The sequence below is a fragment of the Priceomyces carsonii genome (assembly GCF_900007245.1).
Source record: "Priceomyces carsonii strain CBS4050 genome assembly, scaffold: Debaryomyces_carsonii_scaffold_1, whole genome shotgun sequence".
NCBI classification, from domain to species: Eukaryota; Fungi; Ascomycota; class Pichiomycetes; order Serinales; family Debaryomycetaceae; genus Priceomyces; species Priceomyces carsonii.
Window position 1 is genome coordinate 1004180 of NW_026946674.1, and position 23481 is coordinate 1027660.

Sequence of the window (23481 nt, forward strand, 5' to 3'; positions counted from 1 at the left end):
GATTAATTCTAATGCAAAACTCTCATAACTGCTTCGAAAGCAGCTAACGCGGCTGCATTAGCTGGGAATGATCTCAAAATTGAGGGTACAAATCCTCTAGTAAATCCCTTCAATCCGTTAGTTCTATAAATATCATTCACAGCATCAATCCATCTTTTGTACTTGCGTTCCGATCTTACAGGGTTATCGGTCATTATAGTTTGTTTGACGACATCTGCTGGATATGCAAAAATCCAGAAGACAGTAGCAGACAACCCTCCACTCCAAAAGTTTATAGAAGGCTTTGACAAGTTAGAATTGTTCTCAAACCATTGAGTGAATAGCTCGTAAGACCCCCACCAGAATATAAAATTGGTTCTAAAAATCATTGTTGCAAGTAACCCACTATATATGCCCCTTATACCAGAAATATTATACAATTTTCTCGCCACATCAATCGGACCGTTATAAATCTTTGTCTTAGCATCGTACTGAACCTGTAATCTAGCCTTGAACTGCTCAATTGGTGCAGCCACAAACGACACCGTCCAGCCACTTCCTAGACCAGCCATGATATGACCCTCAAGAGGTAATTTTTCATCTTCATGATAAAAGTTTTCCTTTAAAAATCTTTTGTACGTGTGCAATGATCCAAGCATCACAGAATCCATCAAAATCCAACCAACCAAAGGGGGCGTGAAACCCTTATAGAACCCTCTAATGCCCTCATTCCTCAAAGTCTGCCACGAACAATCCATGGGACCTTTAAAATAACCCTTTGGAGAAGTCTGCAACCTGACCTTAATGGTGTCGAATGGATGCCCCACCACATTCTTCATTACCCCAGAAAACAGCCCAGCCAAAAAACCAAGGTATCGAGGAGGTGCTCCTTTTTCACCCAAGTTTCCAATTTCATTGGAAATGTACTCATCCTCTTCTTCTGCCACAATCGACATAGCAACTTTTTATCACTATGTCTAGCTATTCAAGCGTATAATTGAGTAATTTTTGAAAGGAAAACTTTTTATGTGTGAAAATTATAATCGATTCTGGGTTGAACGCGATATCTTCAGTTCAAGATTTTTTTTCAACTATCAAGACACTAGGACTTGGAACTATCCTCAAAGATCACGATAAACTGTCTTATATACCAAAGCGATACCTATATATTACGAATTGCTGAACGCAATAGCAAGTCTGGCTACTTCATAAGTGATGCAACATGTTACCTAGAAAAAGGCAACGACAATGTCGTCATATCTTTAAATGTCGCATAATATTGAATGCTTACAAGAGGCATTTAGAACGTTCAATTTATTCAAATCTATCAGCCCATCGGTATTAAACATGAGCCAAGCACCAGTAAAAAAGGAGGTTGCTGTAAAACATGAAAATAGCGACTCTGTACCACTGGATCCATCTATTGGGAATGATAAATATTCTTCAGACGATGGATGGCAAGAAATTCCATTGAAACGATGTACCAATGAAGAGCTTAATGATGTCCGTTATCATATAATGAGATTTCAGGCAAAGCAAGACGTGGATATAATGAAAAACTTTACAAGGCCGGTACGCTTGCATAGAAAAGATCCTCGTAACATCCAATTTCATCTTACGAGAGAAGAAATAGATAAGAGAAAGAAAGAAGAGGAGGAGGCAAAGCGCGAGAAGGAAAGGGAAGACAAAGAAGCTGAAAGGGTTGCCATCGAAAACGGAGAGGATCCGTCAACAATAAATAAAGGAGAACCGGATATGTCCCAAGTAGCGCCTGATGGTGGTGCCCGAAAAGCAAAGAAGAACTTGTTCAAGAGAAAAACAAGGCAGATTAATTTAATGGATGACAAAAAGAGAAAACTAAGATATGAAGAGTATTATCCATGGGTTATTGAAGACTACGATGGTAAAAATGTCTTTGTAGGAAATTATGAAGCTGGATCATCCGATAGTCAACATGTTTTATTTGTATTCGACAAAGATGGTTTTAAAATGGTCCCTGCTGAAAAGGTTTATAAATTCACTCCACGTAATAGGTATGCTACATTGACTTTGGAGGAAGCTGAAGCCAAAATGGAAAAGAATTCATCGGTTCCGAGATGGTTAATGAAGCACATGGAAGACAAATCTGCATCTGAGAGCACTCCTGATTTAAGGTTTAGAAATCTTGCTAATCGCAAGTCGGAAAATCCAGTATCAAGAAAAGGTAAAAATATGAGAACTGTTATAGGTGATGCTTCAACGAATGATAGAGATTCAGATCATGATGATCTTGATTTCGATGAAGAGTTTGCCGACGACGAAGAAGCTCCGATTATGGATGGGGACGAGGAAGAAAATAAATTATCAGAGCAAAAGATTAAGAGGGAAATGATGAAAGCTGCACACTTTGATGGCCAATCTGATGCAGAGGGAGATGACGATTTAGATGATCTTTTTGAGACTGAAAAATCTAGAAAAGTGGATAAAGAAGGTAAAAAGTTGAGAAAAGTGTTGAACAAAACGGAGGGTGGAGTATATGACAGCGATGAAGACGAAAATTTGAACCCATACTTGTCAAAATCTGACTTAGAAAGCTCGGAGGACAGTGATGACGAGGCTCCTATCAAAAAAGAACCAGAAGAAGGTGTAATGAATAACGAACAGTCCCAGCAAACAAGGGCAATATTTTCGCACTACGTTGGAGATGGCTTTGTAGTGATTACAGCACCCCAAGCATTTTTAGAGGGATTTCCAAAAGGATCCTGGAATCCAAATGGACGGAAAAGACCATCATCCAATAATAAGCCAGTTTCTAAGAAATCCAAGATAGATGATCAAATGTCAAACACTACGAAGAACGACCATCCTAGGAAATCTCCATCTCCTCCACCTCTGCAAATTACTACTGACTTGAACTCTGCCGGTCCTGGTAACAATTTGGTAACTATACATGAGGTGATACATATAATTAAACAAAACAAGCCATTGACAACAAAGGAGTTATTACTACTTTTGAAAAGCAGGATCAATGCCGATAAGGATAACAAGCAGCGCATTTTCAGTATTGTCAAACAAAACTTGAGGTTGTCGCCAGATGGCAAGTTGGTTCTAAAGGAGTAATGGACATAAAGACAAATTCTTATCCAATTTTTTTTCCAATATTATATTTAGCATTAATTGCTGTATATAAACTCTATCATTCAAATATATAAACCATATTCATAATATTTTAAATATCTACTTTTGCCATCTGAATACACTGTATCAAACTCACAAAACTTCTACAATTTTTTCGTCCTCGTCGGACTCCTCTTCAACTTCGTCTTTTGCTTCATCTCTCATCAAAAGCTGGACTAATCTATCACATAACTCAGCAACCTCCTCTGATTCGGTTGACTTGTGTAATTCTCTAATCAAAGGATAAATACCATGATCTCTTAGGTAATTCCTTGCTTCTTTCGTTGTGCAAAGAAGTAATAAAGATTCCAAATGAGTACAGATGATGGATGCCAAGGGCTCTCTTTTCTTATCTGAAGGTAGAAGCTGCAATTCTTCAGGTAACTTGAACATGTCTTCTTCGTCAATATCTTCAGGACCAGCTATAGGCAAGAGTATATAAGGTAACAAATTTATGTCCTCGTCACTCAATAAAGGATAGTGACTTTCTATGTCAAATAATGAGTTTTTGATTGTTGATGCAACCCCTTCCCGTCTAACCTTGGAGTCATATTTTTCAGTGAAAACCAAAAGCTTCGATAATGGCTCCACACCATCATATTTCTGTTTAGTAATGAAATACTTTCTGCCAATAGCATATCTAGATATATCAGCAAAAAAATATGCCAAATAGTCGTAATTAGCATATTCGTTCAAAGATCGATCAAATCCTTTAACAAAACAATCCATTAAACAGTCCATGGCTTTATCAGACTGAAAATGTCCACCTTTTCCTTTCACATTTTCTAACTTGATATCAAATATTTTGGTTATGGCATCACTCTTTGCTAGATTGGCTAATAATATACACATGAGGTCTGCATTAGAGTTCTTGACATTAATAATTCGACTGACAAGGTATTTTAAAAAATCCACATCATCCGCTATCATATCTCTCATAACGATATCATCACATAAATTAGCCAAGATAGTCACAGAGTTAGTAACATCAGTCTTTCCTTCACTTTTAACTAACTTCTTTAAATCTTCTATTGCTTGGTAGTTATCATAGCTAAATATCTGTCTCTGAGCTCCTTGAGAATACCCTACCAAATTATCCAATGCTATTTGAACAACTGCGGGCTGGGGCGAATGTAAGAAAGAGACTAGTTCTTCAAGCTCACTAGGCATTCTCTATAATATTATGGGGTCTAACAAATTCAGGATTGTTCTGACTTTACGGAAGGTATCATCGGGTAGAAAATTTTTTGGTGTAGTTATGAGCTCATCGAAAATCATTTGCTCTTTTATTTTGCAACTTAAGGCATCCAGTGCCTAATTATCATAGATTCGTGAGTTCTATTAAACAGTTCTACAAATCAATAAATACCAATGAGGAAGAATGAAGTTTATATTGATACTGATGCTATCTAAAAAGGTACATCATCCGCCTTGTCGACAATTTGAAGGTAATAGTAATAGAAAGCAATTACTGATTGATGTGACTTAAACAGTATCCTTTCATTTACAGAATGAATGTTGCCATTCTTTGTCGGAATCCCAGGCTGATATCTATATATATGCCTTGTCAAATCCCAGTAGCTTTTAGTATCTGTGTTACCAGTCGAGATGAAAGGAGCAAACACATAAGTCTCATTCTCGTGAGGGTACATCAAATCTTCATAAAGGTATCTCAACGAACCTCCAAAAAGATTCCAGAGATCGCCATTAGTAGGGGTAACCGGCGCTGGCTCAAGAGAGCCACGTAAGCTGTAGTTTAAATATCCATTACTTGTTGGTTCAACATAGGTTTTACCGTCAAAAACAACACCCAAGTCAAATCTATCTGCAATTTCTTTGACTTGTTTGAATACTTTCTCGCTAGTAGATGCAACCGATTCCTCTATTGCTATGCGATGATTCACCAATACCTGAGCATGCTCAGGAAGCGCGTTCGATTTGGCTCCACCGCTAATTATATCCACAGCTTGCGAAGTGGTGATCAAGTATTTTGTATCGCTATCGTTACGCAAATAATCTACAACATATTGGTTAGCCTTCTGATCAACATTAGCCTTCAAAATACTGGATTTTAAATCTTTATCAACGGCTTCTGAGTGCTCAGCAATGCACTGTAATTGATGTAAAACAGGATTAGCATTAGTGATAATACTTTTATACTGAACATCCTCAATCTTTTCGATTAGATTTGCTAAAATACCTATTGCAGTATGATCTGGGGGTACTGAGGAATGCCCTCCGGGTGTATATAATTCGATAATGGAATCAAGGTGTCCTTTTTCGGCGGTCGCAGGTAAGATAAACTTTGTTCCCTCTGCCGTAGTATATCCTTCGTCACCTTCGTCAATTAGTTGAAAAAGAGAGTCTGGTCCGTATCTAGATAACAAGACTTTAGAAATTTCATCAGCTCCAGTACCAGCTGTTTCTTCATCATATCCAAAGCCAAGTATAATGGTTCTTTCAGGTTTAAATTCATCTTCCTCGAGCAATAACTCAACAGTCTCCAATAATCCAATGAGTAGGTCCTTACAATCATGTACGCCGCGTCCATATAAGTATTCGCCGTCAAATCCACCTTCGAAAGGGGGATAAATCCACTGGTCAATTGTTTCCTTTTGCACTGGAACCACATCTTGGTGAGCAGTAAGAAGAATTGGCATTTTATCAGATGTACCGTGCCAAGTTATAATCAAAGCAAACTTATTGACTTTTTCTACCTTTAGATGTTTAAACACCAACGGGAATGTCTTTTCCAAATATTCATGAAGAGTCTCAAAATTTTTCCAAAGAGGTTCAATTTTATACAAATCTTTTAAAGAGTCAGATGCATTCGGATTAGCCATATCATCGTATACCTCTGTTGGAATTCTGACTGCTCCCAAAAGCTTTTCAATAGATTTATTCTTGAAATTTGGATCGTTAAGAATAGACGATACAGTATCATTATTGTATATGAATTTGGATGGGTCTACCTTTTCAACTAGAGGGCACAACGAGTCAGGATTATGAGGGTCATCAGGATCACCGAATGATTCAAATAGTTTTTCATGGGAGTATGATACAGGGTTTGTCCTAGAAATCTGTCCATTTCCAGACGAAGTCAAGCAATATACTAATATTCCAAGTAACAAACAGCCGGCAATTTTCTTTATAGAAATTCTCAATGACAAAGGAAACGATGAAATATCACGTTTACCTTGTACTTCGTGAATTGGAAGCTCAAATTTCGCTTCGTTTGAACTCATAATCTGTAAATAGTTGACTTGACCCCTGAGATTAAACGACTATTAAAAGACATTTCTGTCATATACAGGAATATATATGTGATAGATATTATGAGTAAATCGTTTATGGAGCAGCATACGTATACTAATCTGAATGAAAACACCTAAATATTAATATAAACATAAAAACATTCAAGAAAACTGGCCAAAAAATACGAGCTGGTCATTTAATACCTTTTCTTTTGCATATTTTACGGCAGGATTAGAAATGTCTCCTCTAACTGCAAAACCATGAGATACACCTGAAAATAAATCGATTTGAAATCTAAGACCTTCAGACTCCGATTTTTGAATTAGTTTCTCTTCTGTTTGGTGTCTAAGGTCAGTGGTAAATACTGAGTCTATCTGTGCTGCAGATATGAGAATCGGCTTCTCAATGGCATTCACTTCTTCTATGGTAATATGTGATGGGTGTGCAATTGCACCTACATCGAAGTTCCCACTATTACTTACCTCCTTAACGACGTACTTCGCACCATAGCAATGGCCTATTCCACCAAGAAACTTCGGAGACAATTCTTTGCATAAAGTATCTAGATAGTTTTTGACAAGGGGTCCAACCTTGTCGGGTGAATGTGCAGCCTTCCATTGAATGAAATCAACTTTGAAGTCCGGTGGAATAGCATCACCGTTGAAAAGATCAGGAACAAGTACATGATATTTTCCTACTTTAGCAAGTTCATCAGCGATCAATTTATTATTGTTGAATTTGTAACCAAATATATCTGTTAAGATAACAATGATTCTATCATTTCCATTTTCCTCCCCGATTTGATAAGTGTCAAGGCCGAAAAGATTTTTATAGTGACCCATTGATTCTCCCTCATGGAAATTACCTTGCGTACAACAAGTATTGGGTTCAAGTGAAGCCATCGTATGAATTTTTTCACTGGATAATGCAATATAGTGTTATTCTAGGAAGCGCAGACATATATAATCTCCTGGATTTATTGGTCGCATAAACTCCGCTCTTTTACATGCAAAATAATAGGATATAAGGTGTGATTAATCGGATCGATGGTGCGATGCACCAACAATAAACTTACTATATACTAGTATTTAATTAGTTGAAGAGGCGTCCCCGAAATAGAATTCTATGTTCTTCGATTACCATAACAATGCTATAAAAAGTAAAGCAATTGTTGCATAGTCATTTCTATAGACTCTAAAACTGTTTAAAAAAAGCCAACTGGTCACAAAATACCTTCTCTTTGGCATATTTAACTGCAGGATTTTTCAAGTCTGCTTTCAAGGAAAAGCCGTGAGAGACACCAGAGAACAAGTCAATTTGAAAACGAAGGCCCTTGGACTCTGATAATTTGATCAATTCAGCTTCAGTTTGGTGTCTGAGCTCCGTCGTAAAGATCGAGTCGATCTCAGCAGCTGAAATCAAGATTGGTTTTTCCAAGGCTTTGACTTCGTCTATTGTCACAAAAGAAGGATGAGCGATGGCACCAGCATCTAAGCTACCTTCATGATCCATCTCACTGACTACGAACTTTCCTCCGAAGCAGTAGCCTACTCCAGCCACAAATTTTGGCAGCCATTCTTTACGCAAAGTAGCAAGATATTTCTTTAAGAAAGGCTTGATCTTATCAGCCGGGTGCTTTGCGAGCCATTGATTCAATTCAATGCCAGCATTTGGATCATATGGATCTTTCTCTAATATATCTGGAATAAGTACATTATAGTTCCCAGATTTGGCGAACTGATCAGCAATCAATAGCGGATTTGTAACATCTTTTCCGTAAATATCTGTAAAAATCACAAGAACTCTATCAGTGCCATTCTCCTGCCCCACTTGATAGGTATCAACACCAAAAAGAGTTTTATTTTTCCCCACAGGTGTTCCCTCATGAAGTTCGAATTTAGTACAGCATTCGCCCGGTGGATTTGAAGCCATTATAATTAAAATGTTTTATATTTCAGTAAAATGAAATGTTGTATTCTGTGTTGAAGCGCCTTCCTATTTATATGTAGTGCAATCCGAGAAGCAATTAGAACATTATAATACAGCACGTGAATATAAGATAGGTCTCAGCTATTCTCAATCTATTATTATGGAAGTAAAACACGCTATGTACAGGTAGGATGATAAATCAAGCACAGCTATTGTTGTTGATCCTTGTTACTAAGTGATTGTACTTCTTGCAGTTATTTATGGAAATAAATTTTGAATAATATATTTACTATATATTCTGTGAGCAACACTTATCCAGTTTGCCTAATATAAAGATGCCATAAAACTCAGTGAAAGAGTTCACTTTCAGTGCCTAAAAAGTTTAAGATTTTCTCAGACATAAGCAGTCAGCACCCTTTCGATCTAGAGTAAGCCTTCGTAATCTGTAGCATCTTCTTCCACAATACCATCGGCTACTTCATGTAAATCAAGCCACTTCACTTTCAGAAAGCGGTCGTCCGAAAAGCTGCTCCGAATAATATCATTGACAGAATCTTCGATCACTAGTAAACATATAGCATCGTAACCACCGGCTCCCGGAACAACGCCACCTAGACATCCCTTCAACGTATTACAATGGTCTAGTAAAAGAGTCTGTTGATGTGGTTCTATTTCTGCACCTGAGGAGAGAGTGAGCTGCTTTAGATTTCTTCTAATATCCGCTATTACTTCAATGAGTTTAATTATCGCCACCATAGAAGGATTTGAAGTTGCACTATTTGCATCAATATCGTCAATACTTCGGGAGCTAAAATACTCGAGAGCCTCAGAATGATACTGGGGATGATCTTGGTAGGCTCGCTTAATCCTGTCTAACACAGCAATGAAGTCCTTATTAGCTTTGTCCAATTTTCCATATAGCTCTTCGCTCTCCTTCTGATTCTCATTTTTCCATTTCAACACTTTTGAAACTAATTTTGGTGTCTCTGAACCACCTTGGATATCACCCATAAGTAACCTAATACCTGAGGGTAGAGCGCATATGATATGTTCGTAATCCCACTCCAGATCAACAACTCTCTGCAAATTCGAGTTATATTTCCTTATATCTTGGAATTCGTCGCTAGGACGTGTAAGAAGTTCGCTTATTTGAGATACTTCAAAGCGACGATAAATAATTGACCCATATACGGCTGCACAGACGTCAAAACCAGAGCCAATCTTTCTTTGAGCAATGCAGTGTGATATTTGTGCTAAATTATGTACAACGTTGACGTCAATTTTTACATTAAAATGTGCTAACAAAGCGGCAGTTACAACTGAGACTAATCCCGCAGAAGATCCTAAACCTGTTTTGGCAACTTTCAAAATTGGCTCTTCATGATACAAAAAAGACCTATTTTTATTATTAGAGATATGCTTGACGCAATTGGCCTGCGAGTGATAACCAGGATCTGAAAAGATTGTTATCGCAACATTAAAATTTACTTCCGGCTGGATGTATGCTAGAGATGTTGCAATGGTGGCCTCTAGGAAAGGATTGTAGTCGCAAACATTTTTAACTGAATGATACCCGTCCAGGCTTATTTCATAAAGCCATTCACCATTTTTAAACTGCGGAGATGTGATCACAATGTTAGAGACACTGCTTTTTGTATCGCTACCTCGTTGTCTTACGACAGCATGCATCCGAGAAGACAATGCTACAACATAGGCCATGTATTTAGGATCGAGAACGAGGTACCCTCCTGCTAAAAATGCCTTTCCAGGAGCACTAAATGCTCTCGCTCCCATTTCCACCGTATTGATTTGCAGTTCTTTAATTTAAATATGTATATATTTTTTTTTAAAGCGACTAAGAAACATACGAGAAAAATTCAAAAAGAAAAACAAAAATTCAGTGTTTACTGCAATAGTGATCAGTTTCTATTATCGAAAAGATTTGTATTACTAGGACAATGACTGTACTAAATGAATCTGAAATTGAGAGGCTAAAAAAGACAAAGATCATTGGTATTATTGGGTTAGGCGAAATGGGGCTTTTGTATGCCCGTAGATTTAGTCAAGACGGCTGGCGGGTGGTGGGTTGTGATAGAGAAGAACTCTTTGAAGAGATTAAAGCTAAATATGCTAACGAGAGTTTTGAAGTGTTAGCTAGTGGTCACTTTGTTTCGCGTGTATCTGACTACATTATATATAGCGTTGAAGCAGAAAATATCGGAAGCATTGTTGCCAAATATGGGGCGTCAACTAAAGTGGGAGCCATCGTTGGTGGTCAAACATCTTGTAAAGCACCAGAAATAGAGGCATTTGAAAAAAACCTACCGAGTGATGTTCAAATTATTTCGGTTCATTCATTGCATGGGCCAAAGGTTAACACTATGGGCCAACCTTTAGTTTTAATTAAGCATAAAGCATCTGAAGAAAGTTTTCAATTTGTTGAATCTCTAGTTTCATGCTTAAAGTCCAAACATGTGTATTTATCTGCTAAGCAGCACGACAAAATAACTGCCGATACACAAGCTGTGACACACGCAGCATTTTTATCCATGGGGGTGGCATGGAAAGCGATCAATCAGTATCCATGGCAGACGCCTAGATGGGTTGGAGGAATTGAAAATGCAAAAATTAACATTTCACTCCGAATATTCTCTAATAAATGGCACGTCTATGCTGGCTTAGCAATAACAAACCCATCTGCACATGAACAAGTATTGCAGTATTCCAAATCTGTGACTGAGCTATTTACACTAATGATACAAGGGAAAAAGCAAGAGATGAGAGATAGGCTCTTCAAGGCTAAGAATTCTGTTTTTAAGCATATCAATTTACATGATTTATTATTGGACGATAGCATTCTAGAGAAATTTTCACTCAGCAAGGAGCCGCCAGGTGGAAGGCAGCCGAATTCCCATTTATCTCTTTTAGCGATTGTAGATAGTTGGTTTAATTTGGGAATCGTTCCTTACGATCATATTATATGCTCAACTCCATTGTTCAGAATATTTTTAGGAGTAACAGAATACTTATTTTGTACCCCCGGCCTCCTTGAAGAATGCATAGAGGTAGCCATAAGTGACCCATCATTTAGACACGATGACTTAGAGTTTACTATTGCTGCTCGCAACTGGTCTAGTATAATCTCCTTTGGCAACTTTGATTTATACAGAAAAGAATTTGAAGAAACACAAGAGTTTTTCAAGCCCAAATTTCCTGAAGCCAATGCTATGGGAAATGAAATGATAAAAACAATTTTACAAAGAGTCAGCGAAAGAGAATCTTGATAGAAAGCATTTATGGATCTATGACTACTATATTAGAATTAAGTAAAAGAATTAATGATTAATTTGAAGCAATTGTTAAAGCTGTTCATCTTTAATAACATCCATCAACCAATCTAATCCTTCTGTTAAACCCTCTCCTTTAACGGCACTTGATGCTACTATACTCCAACTCCTATCCTTCAAATCTGTTAAATTGAGCGCCTGCGACACTTCAGCTGCTGTAAGTGCACCAGCTTGATCCTGTTTGTTAGCAAAGACTAACAAGGCACTATCTAATAATTCTTCTTCCTTTAACATGGTGTGAAGCTCTTTGCAGGCTATATCAATACGATCTTTATCAGTGGAATCTACTACGAATATGACTGCAGCTGTATTACTATAATAGCACCTCCAGTAAGGTCTGATAGATGTCTGACCACCTAAATCCCAGATGTTAAGAGTTAAGTTTTTGTATTTGAGTGTTTCCACATTAAAGCCAATGGTTGGCTTTGTAGTCACCACCTCTCCCATTTGCAAGCGATACAAGATAGTAGTTTTACCAGCCCCATCTAATCCTAAGATCAATATTCTGATTTCTTTATTTATTCCCCATAATTTGTTGAAGATGTTTGTAAAACTGAAAACCTGTCCCATGCCTCTTATTAAATGAAGAGTCCCAACAAGACAATACCAGCGTTAAAAGCAAAAGTGCCCAGATAATAAATCAGAGTTAAGAAGCAAAATTATTTGGGTCTTTCTTCTCAACTGATGAAATGTAATTTGATGACTATAAAAAAGCCTTTGATGCTTCAAGATAGTTAAGCTGCGGTATGATGCTAATTGACGTAGTTACAATTGTCAAGTCTGATAAATAGTTTGTATTTGAAATCAAAATTCAGCCAAGACTTCGCTGGCAATGTGCACGTGATATAGAACGTGATCAGAGAGATGGTAGTAATGACTCTCAGTCTATAGAAAGTCACTTGTTGACCCTCACCTATAAGACTTATCATCAAATACGGTAGCAAAAGATGGCTGAAACGAGCCCCAAAGGAATTCTCAGAAATCGGTTCGAGACAGAGAGTGAAAATGAAAATCATTCTGATCAGTTTGATCGAAAAGAAGTGATCCGGAATACTAGACTCAATGCTCAACTTGCCTCAGAGTCTTCAAAGGGAGATGAGATAAGAGCCAAGTTAGCTGAAGCTAAGTCAAAGCTGAATGGATCAGATGAACATAAGGACGAAGAGCACTTAAGATGGGATGAGCTCAATTTATACAAGACAGAGCAAGAGAAGTGCGCGACCATGAAGATTGATGAACCAAAAACACCTTATGAAGGAGGTTTTAACCCTGAAGGGGAATACTATAAAGATGATGATGAAATTCCTCTGCTTAAATTAGGTCAGGGGGAATTTGATGAAAATGAAATCGGTTTGGGTGAGTCACTTAATGGAGGCAAGATTATCAAAGACCCCAACTTTGTCGACAATTCGCATGAAGATAAAGAGGACAACTCTTTGACTGCGGAAGAAAAACACAAAAATTTTGAGGAAAAAAGGAAGGAGCATTATCATATGAAGGGCAAAGCTTTGAAACATCTGGTTCCACTCTCTGATAACGAAGATAACGAATAATTGAATAATTAAGTTACTTTATACTCTTGATGAAACACTTTATAATTATTTGGAATAAATAGCTTTATATATCTACTCAGCTTAGACAGAGAAATACTTTAAATAACTCACTTCGAGTTTACCCGAAGAACCTAATTGAGAAATTATTTCAGAAAATGATGCCTTTGTGGTGTCAACATTAGCTCCAGTAACCTTGCTAGCCATGTCATTCAACTGAACATCATCCAATTTATCAATTATTAAATCTACATCAGCATCGATATCGGAGGATTTGGATGCGTCACCAAAATAGTCGACTTCTTTTACTGATCCCCTAATAGTTCTCTTATTCTTCTTCTTTGCAGCCTTCGCAGCTTCCTTTGCTTTTTTGGAGCTTGCCTTCTTGTTGGCAGCCTCTTCAGATGCTTTTTTAGCAGCTTCCTCTTCTGCCGCTTTCTTGGCGGCAGCTTCCTCAGCAGCCTTTCTAGATCCAGCTTCTCTTTCCCATTTCTTTTGCGCTTTCTCTTTCTTTGCAGCCTCCTTAAATAATTTGATTCTTGGATCCTCAGAATATGCCCTCTCAACGAGATTAATTACTCTCTTGTTGTCCTCTTGCTTAAACTTTTTTCTTGCAGCAACGTTTTTACGTTCAATATAACGTTTATGGTCTCTATTAGAAGTATCATCTGGAACATCTTCATCTTTGAACTCAAAAGTTTTCCAAGAGTCAAACTTACCCCAGAAACTGTAAAACTGATCAACCTCATCTTTTGATGACTCCAACGTACCTAAAAGTACAACTGGCGTCTTTTTAGAGAATCTTCCCTCACTTTCAAAAACGGGACCCCATGCTTCAAAAAAGTCATATTCGGTTTTAGGAGCTGGAGGCAAAACGTCGGCGTTCTCATCCACCGAGTCGAATTGTTGTCTTTTTATTGGGTCCAACATAACTTCAAAAGCTTTCTGAATAATCTTAAAAAATCCATCTTGATCCAAGCCACCGGAGGCAGACTTTTTATCGGGATGATGCTTCAAAACTTGCTTTCTGTGTGCTCTTCTAATCTGATCCTCAGTTGCTCTCCATCTTAAATTAGACAAACCCAAAACAGCATAGAGATCAGCACTTTTCCATTCCCTCGGATCATGAGACAACAATTCCTCATCTTGTTCCTCATCACCTATGTCATCATCGTTGTTCTCCTCGACTTCTTTGACATTCTTTTCTGCTTCTATTTTCTCATACTCCGACCAAGTGTGGCCTCTCAAGGTCCTTGATGCATGAGCAAGAAAAGAACGACCAACTGGCTCTATTGGACGCCTCACAGGACTTGAATACTTGGAGTGAGCACTGAAACCTTCATTTACACCCGCAGAAGAAGCAGGTACAATTATAGACATTTTTATTAAAGATTCACTGTGAATTTGAATTAAAATATTCTTTGTGTGGTCTCTATATATGAAAAATTTTTGGAAATGAGATTTATGTTAGTGACTGAATTTACGTCGAGCGCTGTATTATTCATACTTTTATGAACATGAATACAAAAGGCTGAAGCAGATTAAGACCACTTAGCGTAAGTGTATACATTAAACTTCCTTAATGGCGGCCATATCAAGAACTTCAATAGACCCATCCCCTTTCCTGACTTTTGAATTGTCGCCCAGAAAGAGATCTACAATAATTCTATAATTGACAGGGTCTATAATTCCAATGCATTCATAAGTTGTAGAGTCTTGATATTCTGATTCAGTCTTGTCAACCAACGGCTTGATATGCTCTTCAAATACCTGCTTCTTGGCTCTATTGGCTAGTATAATTTTAACTTTCATCTGTGCTCTTGCTATGGGAAAAATTTGTTTGGAGACCAAAAGTTTGATAGCCTCAAGTGCTTGAAGTTTAGTGGGTTTGTTGGGATTTAAATGAAATTTAAATTCATTTAATGCCTTTTGAATCATGGAAGGAGGGTAAATCTTTTTGGTCTTTGGATTAATGCATTTCGTAGATATTATATTTAAGAATTCGTTTTGTTTTTGCTGTAAATTAGCATTCCTTTCCTTTTCGTGTAACTGAATTTCACCTTTCTCCAATATTTCAAGAATAATTTTGTCTTGGTCAGTTGTCCCAAAGCTTTTCTTTAAATCCTCATTGTTTGCAACTTGACCTTTGGAAACATTCTGAAAAACTTGGGGGATCTGTATAACTTCATCCAAATCTTTTTCTATTTTTTGCCTCCAATCCTGAACTTTATTCTGGTAACAGGCTATTTCAAATCTTTTCTTCCCTTTCTTCATTCTCACTAAAGAGACATTAGTCAATTTTATCTGACTACTTGGTTGGTTGATTACAGCCATTTTAGAACATCTATTATAACACGACCAACGAAAATCAATGATATACTGTTAGATATGGTCAAATTTTAAGACAGCTTCGAGATGTGTTTTCAGACTCGTGAGATTAGAACACGTGATAAAAGTCCCTACAGCTTTTTTTGTGAAAGTATGTATAACATGCAATTTACGTTAGATATTTAGGATTCAAGCAAGAATTTTCTTTACGCTTTTCTCTCTTGATTCTATTCATACGGATCTTCCTTATTCTACTTCATCTTTTTCAAACTACTAACAAAAGATAAAGAAACTAGTAGAATTAACTTATTTTTTATTCCTCAAGAACTCTTGATTGCAGCATCTATATCATTATATCAAAGGAATAAACTTCAAAGTGAAGAGCATATGACAGGTGCAAAGATTTACTCGTCATCTTCATCTTCATCTCCGCCCTCTAGAAATTTTGATTTCACATCTTTCCACAATTTTCCTCTATTATGGTTCTCATACCACGAAGTTACGGCAGTATCGAAAAAGCCTTCAAAAGCAAAAGCACCACCTAAAATAGTAGCAACAAAGATGGAATTTCTTTCAAAAATAGTTGTTAAGAGTGACTGCATTAATTAGTATATGTCCAGAAAAGCAAAAAAATGAAAAAATGGTCCTGATTGTACATGCTACCTTGACTTTTTAGACAATTTGTAATACATTTGTGTGATTGTCTTAAAAAGTCCTTTCGATACAAAATGTAAACACATTCATCGCCATCCGGTAATCCATTTACATAACAACCATTTTTTGGCTGAACTAAACGAAAATTGTTCTCGTCAGATATCTTCAAATTTCACGGTCCATTATTCCAGTAAGCAAAACTTAATGTTTCTCTAAAGTATATAAAAAATCAAAGGTAAGCAAAAACTTGAAAGCTCGTACATGAATCAGGAATTCTCTATATCACAAATCAACATACCATTTTATTCTATTATGAATTGACCTTAATCAGTTAGTAAAAGAACATTAAGTTTTGAGATCACGAAAAAAACATATTTTTCAGATGTAGATGATTGGTTCTCTAAATTAATTACATAATCAATGACTAATAAAAATTATTTACCTTAGAAAATGCTTCTCAGCGGCTCCGTACCTACTCTAATTGGGTTGATTCGAGAGCTTTAGAGACTTCAGTTGTTGTATCCTGTTTAGATGCACCCGGATACATTGTTCCTTTATTTTTCACTTTCTTAGCTTTCTTTTCTTGTTTTGGAGCGACTTCTGGGTAACCCTTTGCTTTAGCCTCTTGAAATTCTTCATTAGACTCAAAGTCTTTCCTTATAGGAGCTAGTAATTCAATTATCCTGTCAGATATGCCTGTTTTCAAGTCCACAGGAGATAATTTACCTGACTCGAAATCAGATTTTAAGAGCTCAATTGAATCGTAAGTAATTGGTCCTCCATACTTCTCGGGTCTATCGATCGGCAAGCTGAAAATACCATCCTTTTCTGAAACCAATTCTTGTATAGGCTGAACTACCTTTTCAGCAAAAGTAATTAAACCATTTTCATTGAGCTCACCTGGAGCACAGTAAGCACTATTAATTTTTTTCTTGACTTGCTTTGGCTCTTCAAGAATATCGATTTTCGAATTTGGATCCGAGGCACTCATTTTCCCACCTTGACCCAATCCAGGTACCATTGGATTCATGAGATGTGCTCTCTTTTTGAATCCAAGATTGGGTAAGTTTTCCTCAGCCAAAACAAAAATTTTTCTTTGATCAATACCGCCAAACTGCGCATCCACATCCAAATACTCTTCATCCAAGGCTTGCATCAAAGGATAGATCAAACCAGATAACAAAGGGTTAGCAACTTGTTTGACAACGTCTGCGCCAGCTCTTTTTGCATCATTCTGAGAAACAATATTAGATAGTCTGAAAAGGTCTAGCGTATAATTCTCTGAAAGTTGGTAACTGGATCCTACTACAAACTGCAATTTCTCTATGGGAACGTTAATTGATTTTAAAATGGCCTTCACTGTTAACTCGTAATACTTAGCTCTATACTTGACGACTTCCAAAGGGGCTTTCATATTATCCAAGAAAGCGTGTAAATCAGCCACTAAAACCTTCACTTCGCAACCAGCCTTCAAGAAATAAGCCAAATGAATCATAGGAACGAAATATCCGCAATGCGGTTTACCAGTAGGCGCTGTACCCCAGTATATTTTTACTGGACGCTTTTCCTTCTCTATCACATCTTTGATAATTTGAATATTTAAATACTCTTGTAAACCTTTTGTAATCAAATCGATCTTCTTTAAATTATCATTTGCCACTGACATCTTGTCACTACTTTTAATCTACGATCTAATTCCTTTTGATAAGCAGTATATCTATTGTACGCTGTGACTAACACTATTCTGCCAAAAAAAAAAAGAAAAAAAGAATAAAACTGTATACAAGAAAGCCAAAATATAGTTCTACTGATTTCTAAAGCCATCAAGTAGACTCATACATACTCAGATGGCGAGATATAACGAAACAATATCCAATTCATGATATAAAAGAGGCTATGAATAACGAGCAACTTAAAAGATTTTTGGTTTGTTTGCCGTCCGATCTTGGGTATAATAAACCCTTGGTAATCAGGCAGAATTTGTATAGGGTGCTATATTATTCGGCGACAAATGATGGTAAGTCTCTTGAGAAATTATTTCCCCATATCACAGAGGAAGAGTTGGAATCTTTACAGTATGTCAAGGATACTGTTATTACTGAGAATGATAAAAGACCATTTTACAATATAAGGACAAGTAGGACAGACTATAGTCATCCGTCTGACAAAGCATGTGCTCGACCATTTAAGAAGGGAGAGCCAGTCTATCGATGTGAGCAATGTAGTTATGATGATACGTGTGTGCTTTGTGTCCATTGCTTCAACAAAGATGACCATATTGACCATAATGTTTACATGTACATATCAAAAGGAAGCAGCGGAGGAATATGTGACTGTGGAGATCCTGAAGCCTTTGTGAGGCCTTTACATTGTAAATGCAGTCAAAACATAGGGGTGGATAACGAAAATGACATTACTGAAATAGGCCGCTCTCTAGAAGAAACAATTAGGGTATGTTTGGACTATATTCTAGATGTTACAAATTTTTCTGTTCAAACATTACCATTTATTCACGCAAATATTGATAAAGATGGTAGTCCATTGACAACTGAGGTCATCTCAAATTATTCTTCTTTGCCAGCTGGCAGCTATGGTGGAGCAATTGACACAAACTCAAAAGATTTGTGGTATTTGATCTTATGGAATGATGAACACCATGACTTTCCACAGGCGAAGAGGGCTATAAGGGCAGCTACAGGCTCAGATGAAAGAAAAGCTGACGTAATTGCCCATGAAATCAATACTTACGGGAACTATATCCTCCGTGAGGCTGGAAGTTTTCGTGAATTGCTCAAGTATAAAAGTGTTGTTGAGATGGACGGATTGGTGTCTACGATTTGCAGTGCAAGGGACTACATGAGACAGATTATTGTCAAGCATATTTTCAACTGGTTGATAGATATAACAAACTTTTCAGGAAATACCAAGTTCCGTGAAATGAGTAAGAGCTATTTGGTTGATTTACTTTTGGAACCTAACTTTCAGTTCTCGAAAGTTTTTCCGGCTGACTTCATTACAGGACTCTCAATTAATGATAAAAGAAGATGTTTCGAGAATGGTATTCTCTATGACGGTCAGATGGTTAATTTAGGACTCTGTAGGGTAAAGAAACATAGTGATATTAAAGAATTTATGCGTCCAGCTCATATAGTACTCGATACCCGCAAAAAGCTTGACAATTTAAAGAACTCGAGATTACAATTTCTATTGACATTTCAAACCAGATTTTCGTCAGCAATTAGAAAAAAGTTGCCTAACTTGCTATTGCCTCCAATAATGGCAGATAATGAGAAGAAAGCTAATTTCAGCGAGCAATTTGTTTCAATATACCCTCTTTTGATAACTACGATGGCTCTTTCGGATAGGGAAGAAAATTTGAATATTCTCGATGAGATATCGACGCAGGTTTTAACTTGCCCTAAATGCGTTTCAGGAATAGTAGAAAGAGATGATGTAGGAAACTTAATTGGTCCTGTTACCCAAATTATTGAAGAACACTCCTCACGATGGAATTATGATAGCGGTTATCCCAATTTTGTTGAAATTGCCAAAGGGCGTCCCCAAACATATCGATCAATAAAGAAAGCGGTGATAAGAGGCATAAGGGATGTGAGCTATTTAGCTGACAAGAATTTGAATGAAGGAAGTAAGTTTTTGGAACAGGATAACCTATTAATGCTTTTATTATTTTTGAGGAATTTTCAGGGATACTGGCCAATTGAAAGAAAATACGGTGACCATGTTGAAAGAGAGATATTAGATTTTGTTGTTCACTTGGAATATTCTACCACAATTCTCAACATCACAAAATTGATTGCGAGGAATCCAATTAAAGATGAGAGTCAAGTAAGAAAAGTTGTAAGTTTAATTACCGAGTTTTTAAATTTAAGAAAATTGAAGAAACAAGCACCTGGAATTGCTGAGTTTCGTGTAAGTAAAGACCCCACCTCTTTCGTGAATCCTATCAACTCGTTACTTTCTTATCTATTGCAATTTCAAAGGCTTGAAGATTATCAAGAAGTTTTAAAAAATAGTAACGAGCCGTTCATGAATATTTCAGATGTTTCCTTAAGGAGTATTGTTTTGGCGAGTCAGATTAAGATAGGGTTTTGGATTCGAAATGGAATCACCGTCTCAAGACAGGCTTCTTTATACACGACTCTCATGAGCGATTTAGCTTACTATAGAGATTTTCATTTAAATCAAGTTGCTGCAGTGCTTGACGATCCAAGAGCTACTTTGTACAATTTTTTAGACAGATGGGAACTTTTAACTTGGTTTTTGAATGATGTTTCACATGATAAGACAATTTATCAAGAAAGGTTCAGCTCTATATGTGAGAAATTTGTCGTATTCATTTACAATTTGCTCACTGACAGGTCAAATTTTAAAGCCTTGTCTCCTGAAGAAAGAATTATATATAATGCTAAGCAATCTATATGCTATACGCTATGTGATGAACCCAAATCTTATTCAGAGTTAAGAAACCACGTTGATTTAGAGGTCAGCGAGTTGAAGGATTTCGACTCGATCTTATATGATTGCGCAGACTATCAAGCTCCAACAGGATTAGTTGATTCAGGAATATACAGACTCAAAGCTAATATTTTTGAGGAATTGGATCCCCTCAATTTACATCTCGATTCCAGTCAATTTGAGTCCGTATCAGAAGCTTTAATTAAGAATGTTGCAAGAAGTAAGGGAATAAGTGAAGATGACGTTGTTTTAACCCCTAGTCTTTTCAAAAGTGGAGTTGAAATGGTCGACGAAAGAATTGGGAATTTTACTAAGACGAAGGATTTCGCGAAGTTGCTTTACAAACTTTTGCAAGCATCTCTAGATGATGCGGATGAGACATATTTACCTCAACTTTTGCATTTGATCCATGCGGTCTTAAAGGATGACGAATTGAAACATGGTCCAGATTATTTATGCGAGTCTTTTGTCAGTATTCCTATAAGTGATTTATTGCTAACTATAGTTGAATCTACGATGTCTAAACACATAGTAAAAAAAGCTGACTTTTTGGTGGACCAGTTTATTTCAAAAGACAAAAGAATATTTGATAGCCTCATAGATTGTTTTGGTGAGGATTACATTCAATCATATAAAAAGAGAAAGGTGGGGTTGTTTGAATCGGAATCTGAGAAAAAAAAGAGGTTAGCAGAGGAACGCAAAGCCAAAATAATGAAGAAATTTGCAAAGAAGCGTGAAAAATTTTTAGAAAATAATAAAGATTTTCAGGGAAAAGAGAAGATTACAACAGAGCAATCTAGTAGCCGCTCGTGCGTTCTTTGCGGAGACATAGAATCTACTGATGAACCTTTTGGAATCCTAGCTTACAAAACTAAAACTTCAACTTTGTGGAAGATACCAGAAGATGCAAATGACTATTCTTCATTAGCATTTCTGTCTCTCGATCATCAGGATAACCCTAAAAATGGAGATGTTTATGGCAATGGATATAATTACTCAATCATTGAATCTCCATTAAACAATGCATCGATTGAAGCTTGTGTACTATCAACATGTGGTCACTTTATGCACTTTTCTTGTTACCAGAGATCAGCTAATGGCTTGAAGCACTTTCCTTGCCCTTTATGCCATAGTCTTCATGATGTATTTATACCTAGCTTTATGCCGCCAGAATCTGATAGTATGGGATATTTGTCAGATAAAGAGCCGACCACCATCAAATATAATCAAATCCTTTCCTCAACAAATCGGTTAAAATCTCAGCAGCTAATGGCATCACAAGTCAATACAGCGTACTCCTCTGTGAACGAAGTTACTTCTAAAAGGCTCATGAAGCCTATAGTTGAGGATTTAATGCCCTATATCAGCGAAAAAAGATATCTAGTTGAAGTAAATGAAAACGATAGAAGCTTCAATCGTCTTCAAAACCTCTCGGTTTTAATCGCAGATGTAATTCGGATGAATGAGATCTCAACACGTTTAGATGGTGAATCCAGCTTATTTACTTTCTTAGATGATTTCCCATCTGCTGCCAAGATTTTGATTAAGTCTTTGATCCAATGCAGGGTCTCGGCATATGAAACTCGATCTAAGTTTCTCTCAAATCACAATGATTTCAAACTTCAAACAGAGACCTTTTGGCAATCTGATATATTGCTTGACGGAACATTCAATGAAGTAGTGGTGTTATTTTTTCAGACCGAAGAATCTTTTATTACACTAGCAAGGCTTGGATATGCTAAACTCCTAACAATTACGATATATTCTCTTCTAGAAAGATGTTCTCGTGATCCCGGATATGCTTATTGTATTTGTCAGACGAAGAAGGTGCTTAGCGAAGCACAATATGGTAACTTTGCAAAGCTAGTTGATATGTTTCTGGATTCCATTGATTTTAAATCTATTGCAAGTAACAAAACAAACTTTTTGAGGGCTTTGTATTACAGCGTTGAAAGGGTCTTGTTGCCTTATTTCAGGAACTTGACGATATTTAAAGATATGCTCACGTCTCTGATGGATGAGGAGAGTAATTACGTTTCTCGGGGTGAATTCGTTGAATTGAGGGAAAAAATAAAAAACCAAAAGAGGGTTGATTCTTCCGATGCTTTAACAAGCTGCTTGGGTTTGGCACCATTTCAGGACCTTATTAACGGTATTGCATCGTCTGGAGTTGATGAAAATTTTGCTTTCGAATATAAAGTTTTTGAAATTGTTCTCAATGCAAAAATCCCAAAACATATGCATCTCGGAGTTTTGACTCTTGATTATCCTGGTGTCATTCAGCTCATAAATCTCCCCAAAGATTACACCTCATGTATTACTGATTATGATAATAACTCTATCCAGGGAACCTACGATTACATTATATGTTTGCACTGTGGAGCGAAGTTAAAACTATCGAGACAATCTCAACATATGAGTGGCTGCAGTAAGCACACTTCCATATTTTATTATCCAAGATTAAATGTACTCAAAGTAAGTACACACATCGAGCATAATCAGTTCACAATTGAACTCTTTGCTCCATATTTGACTGTCCATGGAGAACCGAAACGCCCTAGAACACCCGGTAAGGCAACCTTAAATCAATTCAGATACAAGTATTTGAATAAATTATGGTTAAATCAAGGGTTGTACGGTTTTGTTACAAGAAGCTTGTTTGGTGCCAGACAGCAACCTGGTGTACAATTCGACGGATTTAATTTCACGGCTGATGATGAAGATGACGATGAAGATGAAGATTTTGATGCCGAGTATATTTGATTTTTGACCTGATACCTATCTAGTTAAATTTAATATTACAAATA

At 36.9% G+C, this 23481-nt stretch overlaps 15 protein-coding genes across 15 annotated transcripts; 4 read left to right on the forward strand and 11 right to left on the reverse strand.

The window, feature by feature from the left end:
• Positions 1–8: 8 nt before the first annotated feature.
• On the reverse strand, positions 9–935 carry PRCAT00000548001 (uncharacterized protein; the record flags this gene model as incomplete). The annotated part of the gene is made up of 1 exon (XM_062955610.1): positions 9–935. One exon carries the CDS (start codon positions 933–935, stop codon positions 9–11), a length of 927 nt encoding a protein of 308 aa, XP_062807390.1.
• A 391-nt stretch (positions 936–1326) lies between these two features.
• TFG1 (transcription factor IIF subunit) lies at positions 1327–3078 on the forward strand (the record flags this gene model as incomplete). Its single annotated transcript, XM_062955621.1, has 1 exon — positions 1327–3078. One exon carries the CDS (start codon positions 1327–1329, stop codon positions 3076–3078), a length of 1752 nt encoding a protein of 583 aa, XP_062807391.1.
• A 150-nt stretch (positions 3079–3228) lies between these two features.
• On the reverse strand, positions 3229–4305 carry HGH1 (Hgh1p; the record flags this gene model as incomplete). Its single annotated transcript, XM_062955632.1, has 1 exon — positions 3229–4305. The coding sequence occupies one exon, from the start codon at positions 4303–4305 to the stop codon at positions 3229–3231; it is 1077 nt and encodes a 358-aa protein (XP_062807392.1).
• Positions 4306–4544: 239 nt separating this feature from the next.
• On the reverse strand, positions 4545–6380 carry PRCAT00000551001 (uncharacterized protein; the record flags this gene model as incomplete). The annotated part of the gene is made up of 1 exon (XM_062955643.1): positions 4545–6380. The coding sequence occupies one exon, from the start codon at positions 6378–6380 to the stop codon at positions 4545–4547; it is 1836 nt and encodes a 611-aa protein (XP_062807393.1).
• A 171-nt stretch (positions 6381–6551) lies between these two features.
• PRCAT00000552001 (uncharacterized protein) lies at positions 6552–7292 on the reverse strand (the record flags this gene model as incomplete). Its single annotated transcript, XM_062955654.1, has 1 exon — positions 6552–7292. One exon carries the CDS (start codon positions 7290–7292, stop codon positions 6552–6554), a length of 741 nt encoding a protein of 246 aa, XP_062807394.1.
• A 292-nt stretch (positions 7293–7584) lies between these two features.
• On the reverse strand, positions 7585–8322 carry PRCAT00000553001 (uncharacterized protein; the record flags this gene model as incomplete). Its single annotated transcript, XM_062955665.1, has 1 exon — positions 7585–8322. One exon carries the CDS (start codon positions 8320–8322, stop codon positions 7585–7587), a length of 738 nt encoding a protein of 245 aa, XP_062807395.1.
• A 420-nt stretch (positions 8323–8742) lies between these two features.
• Positions 8743–10113, reverse strand: ERG8 (phosphomevalonate kinase; the record flags this gene model as incomplete). Its single annotated transcript, XM_062955677.1, has 1 exon — positions 8743–10113. One exon carries the CDS (start codon positions 10111–10113, stop codon positions 8743–8745), a length of 1371 nt encoding a protein of 456 aa, XP_062807396.1.
• Positions 10114–10277: 164 nt separating this feature from the next.
• TYR1 (prephenate dehydrogenase (NADP(+))) lies at positions 10278–11603 on the forward strand (the record flags this gene model as incomplete). The annotated part of the gene is made up of 1 exon (XM_062955688.1): positions 10278–11603. One exon carries the CDS (start codon positions 10278–10280, stop codon positions 11601–11603), a length of 1326 nt encoding a protein of 441 aa, XP_062807397.1.
• A 75-nt stretch (positions 11604–11678) lies between these two features.
• On the reverse strand, positions 11679–12236 carry ARL1 (Arf family GTPase; the record flags this gene model as incomplete). Its single annotated transcript, XM_062955699.1, has 1 exon — positions 11679–12236. The coding sequence occupies one exon, from the start codon at positions 12234–12236 to the stop codon at positions 11679–11681; it is 558 nt and encodes a 185-aa protein (XP_062807398.1).
• Positions 12237–12613: 377 nt separating this feature from the next.
• On the forward strand, positions 12614–13219 carry PRCAT00000557001 (uncharacterized protein; the record flags this gene model as incomplete). Its single annotated transcript, XM_062955710.1, has 1 exon — positions 12614–13219. The coding sequence occupies one exon, from the start codon at positions 12614–12616 to the stop codon at positions 13217–13219; it is 606 nt and encodes a 201-aa protein (XP_062807399.1).
• Positions 13220–13300: 81 nt separating this feature from the next.
• On the reverse strand, positions 13301–14596 carry ZUO1 (zuotin; the record flags this gene model as incomplete). Its single annotated transcript, XM_062955721.1, has 1 exon — positions 13301–14596. The coding sequence occupies one exon, from the start codon at positions 14594–14596 to the stop codon at positions 13301–13303; it is 1296 nt and encodes a 431-aa protein (XP_062807400.1).
• Positions 14597–14785: 189 nt separating this feature from the next.
• PRCAT00000559001 (guanine nucleotide exchange factor) lies at positions 14786–15550 on the reverse strand (the record flags this gene model as incomplete). Its single annotated transcript, XM_062955732.1, has 1 exon — positions 14786–15550. The coding sequence occupies one exon, from the start codon at positions 15548–15550 to the stop codon at positions 14786–14788; it is 765 nt and encodes a 254-aa protein (XP_062807401.1).
• Positions 15551–15948: 398 nt separating this feature from the next.
• QCR9 (ubiquinol--cytochrome-c reductase subunit 9) lies at positions 15949–16146 on the reverse strand (the record flags this gene model as incomplete). The annotated part of the gene is made up of 1 exon (XM_062955743.1): positions 15949–16146. One exon carries the CDS (start codon positions 16144–16146, stop codon positions 15949–15951), a length of 198 nt encoding a protein of 65 aa, XP_062807402.1.
• A 524-nt stretch (positions 16147–16670) lies between these two features.
• TYS1 (tyrosine--tRNA ligase) lies at positions 16671–17864 on the reverse strand (the record flags this gene model as incomplete). The annotated part of the gene is made up of 1 exon (XM_062955754.1): positions 16671–17864. One exon carries the CDS (start codon positions 17862–17864, stop codon positions 16671–16673), a length of 1194 nt encoding a protein of 397 aa, XP_062807403.1.
• A 230-nt stretch (positions 17865–18094) lies between these two features.
• UBR1 (E3 ubiquitin-protein ligase) lies at positions 18095–23437 on the forward strand (the record flags this gene model as incomplete). The annotated part of the gene is made up of 1 exon (XM_062955765.1): positions 18095–23437. One exon carries the CDS (start codon positions 18095–18097, stop codon positions 23435–23437), a length of 5343 nt encoding a protein of 1780 aa, XP_062807404.1.
• Between the last annotated feature and the right edge of the window lie 44 nt (positions 23438–23481).